Source organism: Oncorhynchus mykiss, chromosome 22 (assembly GCF_057628025.1).
Source record: "Oncorhynchus mykiss isolate SJ-2025 chromosome 22, ASM5762802v1, whole genome shotgun sequence".
Classification (NCBI taxonomy): domain Eukaryota; kingdom Metazoa; phylum Chordata; class Actinopteri; order Salmoniformes; family Salmonidae; genus Oncorhynchus; species Oncorhynchus mykiss.
The window spans coordinates 51,339,757-51,345,675 of NC_143043.1; the positions used below are offsets into that span (position 1 = coordinate 51,339,757).

General features: G+C 35.9%; 1 protein-coding gene across 1 annotated transcript; it reads left to right on the forward strand.

The window, feature by feature from the left end:
• Window positions 1-450: 450 nt before the first annotated feature.
• On the forward strand, window positions 451-5,384 carry LOC149972908 (trace amine-associated receptor 3-like). The gene is made up of 3 exons (XM_090215089.1): window positions 451-892; window positions 1,004-1,248; window positions 5,085-5,384. Exons 1-3 carry the CDS (start codon window positions 451-453, stop codon window positions 5,382-5,384), a joined length of 987 nt encoding a protein of 328 aa, XP_090071215.1.
• Window positions 5,385-5,919: the final 535 nt, after the last annotated feature.

Sequence of the window (5,919 nt, forward strand, 5' to 3'; positions counted from 1 at the left end):
ATGCTCAGTTAAGTAAATGCACCTTTTTTCTCATCTCTAACGATCAGTCAGGCTGAAGGACAGGCTAGGTGGGCACAGAAACATCCAATCCTGTCATACATTACATCATGTTTCACAAATGATTTGTTAATCCAACCATTTGTTCACTTGTGTATGTTTTGTTGGTGGTTGTGGTGATGTGTGTGTGTGTGTGTGTGTGTGTGTGTGTGTGTGTGTGTGTGTGTGTGTGTGTGTGTGTGTGTGTGTGTGTGTGTGTGTGTGTGTGTGTGTGTGTGTGTGTGTGTGTGTGTGTGTGTGTGTGCAGAGAGACTCCAGGGAGGGGAGTTTCTGTCAGTAACTCAGGTATAAATATAGAGGCAGAGCTCAGAGTTTCTCAGAAGGTGGACCTGACAGGGTCACACACAGGACCAAGCAGGAGCAGGACCTCAGCATATTTACTTTTCAATACAAATGGAGACACATGAAGATGTTCAATACTGTTTTCGAGACAGAAACTCTTCTTGCAGAAAGGCTTTGCTATCGACATCTATCTACATAACACTGTACATCTTCTTCTCATTGATTTCGGCAGTTACAGTATTTTTGAATCTACTGGTGATCATCTCCATCTCTCATTTCAAGCAGCTCCACACTACAACCAACCTGCTCATCCTCTCTCTGGCTGTGTCAGATCTCCTGGTGGGACTGATTGTGATACCAGTAATGACTGTAGCAACAATGGAACCATGCTGGGGTTTTGGGGAATATTTCTGTGTGTTTCATGCCTACTTTGTTTCTTTATGTACTTCTTTGTCTCTGGGCAATTTGGTAATTATATCTATTGACCGCTATGTTGCTGTGTGTGATCCCTTATTGTACCACTCTAAAATAACAACAACAAGAATCACGTGTTGTATATCCATTACCTGGGGTTGTTGTATCATATACCGTGCTGCTAATATACAATATTTTGTAAATGTACAGGTACCAAGTAGGTGTTTGAAAGAATGTACTACTGTTGAAGGGTCAATCTGGGTTAATATCACTGACCTTGTAATTACAATGGTTGTCCCGTGCTCTGTTATTATAACACTTTATTTGAAAATCTTTGTGGTGGCCAGATCACAGGCCAGAAAGGTATTTTCAAAAGAGGCTGCCAGTGTGTCTGGTGTTAAAACTGTACAGGCAAATAAGTCTGAGAGAAAAGCAACAAAAACTCTATCTATTGTTGTTTTCAACTATCTAATTTCTTGGATTCCATCTCTATTTGTTTTCTTTTTCTTTTCTGTTTTAATTGATAATTTATTATCATATTTAATCCGTTTTCTGTCATTTGTTAATTCCTTAATTAATCCAATCATTTATGCTTTCCTTTATCCATGGTTGAAAGTGACAGCTAAACTTATATTAAGACGTTCATTTTTCCAATAATATGATTCCCTAGTTCTGCAAACATAGGTTTGATATAGTTTTGTTCTACAGGTGTTGTAATTATTTCACGTAACAATACACTGACATGACTCATCTCACTGTTGTCATCATAGGTACATGTGGTGTTGATAAAGAATGATTTGCCTGGATTGGAATGGAATGACTTGGAGAAGGCATTAGAATGCATAAGATTGTTTTTATAAAATACATTGTAGTCATTGTGGATTGTGTACTCCAAATACCTAAGGCTGTGTTTGTTCCATGTTAATGATAAATAGTATGTAAGTATTCTAATAGTACATTCTGAGGACGTCATGAGTCATTCTATATGTTGTTTAGCATCTCCCTCTAGTGGCTCAATTGTGACACAACGTCTTCATCAAGTGTAGTAAAGTTGAAATGTACAATACTGCATGATATCAGAAAACATCCAAGTCTAAATAAATGCTGTATTGTGTAAGTAGTTGATGGTCAAATGTAAGAATATGCAATTATGGGTAGTCTGCTCACCTTTTAATATTAAGCCCACATTTGCTAAATGTTATTCAGCTAGGTATTCTGACATTTATAAATAACTACTACTACCAGCAGGAGACCACAGCAGACACGTCAACCTCAACATACTGGGTTTGAACAGTACCACTACTCTCACTACATCACTGCTGCCAGGTCAGGGGTTACACCAGAGCAGCTCTCTCAGATGCTGTTTACTCTGAATGAATATAAAGAGTGGGTATCACACTAAATAATGTATAAGTAAATTGTTTATTCAATTATTGTCATTTATCCAATATTTATTTCAGTAAACTGGTAATTCACGTAATTATAAAAAACTTTTATAGCACATAATGATTCATAAGATCATTCCAAAGATGTGAAATAAATGTATTTTTACCATTTAATACTCATTAGTAAAGTAGTTTTCCCCTAATCTAAAGTGAAGACTATTCTTTATAAATGTGTTGAACAGTGACCATTTTGAACAGTGACCAGTGGTGTGCTGAAGGAAGTAATATGTTTTGTCTGAAAACCATAACAGTCTTGTTTCTTGGCAGTGATGTATAAATAAATGTATAAATAACTACAATATGTGTTAATGATTAAGCACAACAGCGCAGGAGACCACAGCAGACACTACCACAACTCTCACTACCACTACTCTCACTACCACCACTCTCACTACATCACTGCTGCCAGGTCAGGGGTCACACAATAGCAGCTCTCTCAGAGGTTGTGTAGTCTGAATGAATATAGAGATTGATAACACTTTATAATAACACTTTGTAACAAAGGATTTATAATGGATAAGTAAATAGTATTTTGATCATCCATGTATCATTACTCCCACATTTGTTTTAGACAGCTAGATATTCACACATTTTATTTCATTTAATTTACATTTTGCTCACCTTTTAATATTAAGCCCCCTTTTGTGTAATGTTATTCAGCTAGGTATTCTCACATTTATAAATAACTACTACAGTATATACATGAATTATTCAACACAATAGTGCAGGAGACCACAGCAGACACTTCAATGTCAACATACTGGTGTATGAACAGTACCACTACTCTCACTACATCACGACTGTCAGGTCAGGGGTCACACCAGAGCAGCTCTCTCAGATGCTGTTTACTCTGAAGGAATATAGAGAGTGGGTATCACACTAAATAATTTATATTTGATTAGTAAATTGTTTATTCATTTGTCATTAATCCAATATTTATTTTAGTAAACTGGCAATTCACGTAATTATAAACAACTTTTATAGTATATGATTCATAAGATCATTCCAAAGATGTTTAATAAATTTATTTTTACCATTTAATACTCATTAGTAAAGTTGTTTTTCCCCTAATCTAAAGTAAAGGCCATTCTTTATGAATGTTTTGAACAGTGACCAGTGTAATTTATCACAAAAAGACGGACATGCTATTGGTAGACATTCCAGCAGTACCTGATGCTCCTTAAGATCTCAAATTGACCTGGAACATATCAATGGTTAAACAATAAGCACACAACACAGAGGATGATAAAGTATATATATTGAACATTTTATTCCAAAACAGTCACACTGTTGTAGTAGTGTGATGAAGGAAGTAACGTGTTTGTCTGAAAATGACAGCATCCTTGTTTCAGTCACTCAGTAGAAAAATAATAAATAACATCAAATAAAATGTTTAAAAATAAATAAAACATTTGTTTATTCGATGTTATTGCGGTTGTAACGAAATGTTGTTTATTTTTCAACCAACATGGTGTAGACATTGAATTGACATCTGTGCCCAGTTGGTAGGGACTGCTTTCAGTATGTGCCTTGGCCATAGGATGGTACTGTAGTATACAATCTGTGCCTGAGAAGGATGACTTGACTCATTCTATATGAAAGATAATTATTTATGTTCTATTAAGACAACACATTTCTGAACTTTATGTGTTAGGTGAAAAGTGTGTATCTACCAAACTGAGAAGAGACCATCTGTCTGAATAATACCGAAGCCTTTCATTACAGGAAACTCCCTGAATACAGAGTATTCAGAAAATATTCATACCACTTCACTTATTCCTCATGTTATCGTGTTACAGCCTGAATTCAAAATGTATGAAAATACTTTTTTTCTCATCATCTACATGCAACACCTCATAATGACAAAGTGAAAACAATGTGAAAGCACATTAAATACAGAAATATCTCATTGACATAAGGGTCCTATTTTATATCACAAGCAGCTTATAAAGGCTTCATAAAGACTTCATAAAGCGTTTATATACACTACATTATAAATCATCTATAACCACATGTCATCCTCTATTAAGGGTTCACTGTATGTATGAAAATACATTAAAATAAAAGCTGACATTCTATAACATCACCTCAAATGAAAAAAAGTGAAAATGGGACCTTTATGTAAATTACATATTTCTGTATTTCATTTGCAATACATTTGCAAAAATGTATAAAAACATGTTTTCACGTACATGTGGCTTAACTGTGTATTAATGAGAATTAATGTAAAATGTGACATGACCGACTATGTCAAATATGACATAAACCTGTGCTTTATAAAGGGTGTCATAACCAATGCTTAATAAAGGATCTATGAATCATATTACATTGAGGCATCACAAAGCATTTAAAACCTTGTCATGCATTTCATCAGAGCATTGCAATGCCAGGATAGATGGTTTGATTGCCGGGACCACCCATAGGTAAAATTGTATGCACGAGTAAGTAAGTCGCGTTGGATAAAAGCATCTGTTAATTGTATGTATTATATTACTCTAAAACATTTCTAGGATGACCCAACCTCTTTCCCTCTTGGGTGCATAGACAATATTGGGACCTGACCTCAACTTTCTCCAATATGCTGTGCAGCAGGAAGACACACCACATTCAGTTTTTTTCACCTAATTCTGTTTTCTTGGTTTATTTTTTTCAGATTTCAGATATTTCACTTTTTTCTGATTTCCCCTGTTTTTAAAAACATGTTTATTTATTTATAGAAAAACAACTACATTGGATTATCTGTGTTCACAACAATGCTTAAACCACATCAGGGGATTACTTTTCAGTTCTGGTATAAATCTGAGAAATGTTTGTTTTTTAGTGTAGTTAACCTTTAATTCAGTGTGCATACTCTGCACTGTTGTTTGGTTAGCATTGCTTCTGTAGTACAGTAAGCCACGTGATGAGTTGGCTCTGAAAGCATGGAGGCACTGGTTGGAGGGGACCAAACACCCTTTCCTGGTGTGGACGGACCACCGCCACCTGGAGTACATCAGGGCAGCGAAGAGGCTAAACCCGAGACAGGCCAGATGGGCTCTATTCTTCGCCAGGTTCCAATTCACGCTTAAATATAGGCCAGGCTCGAAGAACATGAAGGCGGACGCCCTGCCTCGCGTCTATGACGCAGAGGAGAGGCATGGAGAGGAGACCCCCATCATCACTCCATCACGTATGATCACACATTAGCAGCTCTCTCAGATGCTGTGGAGTCAGAATGAATATATAGATTAGTAACACTTTATAATAACACTTTGTAATAAAGAATGTATAATGGATTAGTAAATAGTTTATTCATCATTCATGTATCATTACTCCCACAATTGTTTTAGTTAGCTGGTTATTCACACCTTTTATAGTCTGTAATAATGATACATAAGATCATTCATAAGATGTTTAATGAGATAACATCCTCTGTGTTGTGTGCTTATCGTTTAATGAACTTATAAACTATTTACTAATCATTAGTATATGCATTAATGATTAAGCACAACTGTACAGGAGACCACAGCAGACACTTCAACATCAACGTACTGGGTATGAACAGTACCACTACTCTCACTACCACGACTCTCACTACATCTCTGCTGCCAGGTCAGGGGTCACACCAGAACAGCTCTCTCAGATGCTGTGGCGTCAGAATGAATATAGAGATTGGTAACACTTTGTAATAATGAATGTATAATGTTTATTTTGACTCCACATCATTAATGTCTCATTACTC

Bases quoted from the DNA above. Each gene is read 5' to 3' on its own strand.
- LOC149972908 (XM_090215089.1), top strand. From the start codon at position 451: ATGGAGACACATGAAGATGTTCAATACTGTTTTCGAGACAGAAACTCT. The intron at 893-1,003 runs GTATATCCATTA...CTACTGTTGAAG, and splicing joins AACAACAAGAATCACGTGTT to GGTCAATCTGGGTTAATATC. The intron at 1,249-5,084 runs GTTTTCTTTTTC...TTGCTTCTGTAG, and splicing joins CTTGGATTCCATCTCTATTT to TACAGTAAGCCACGTGATGA.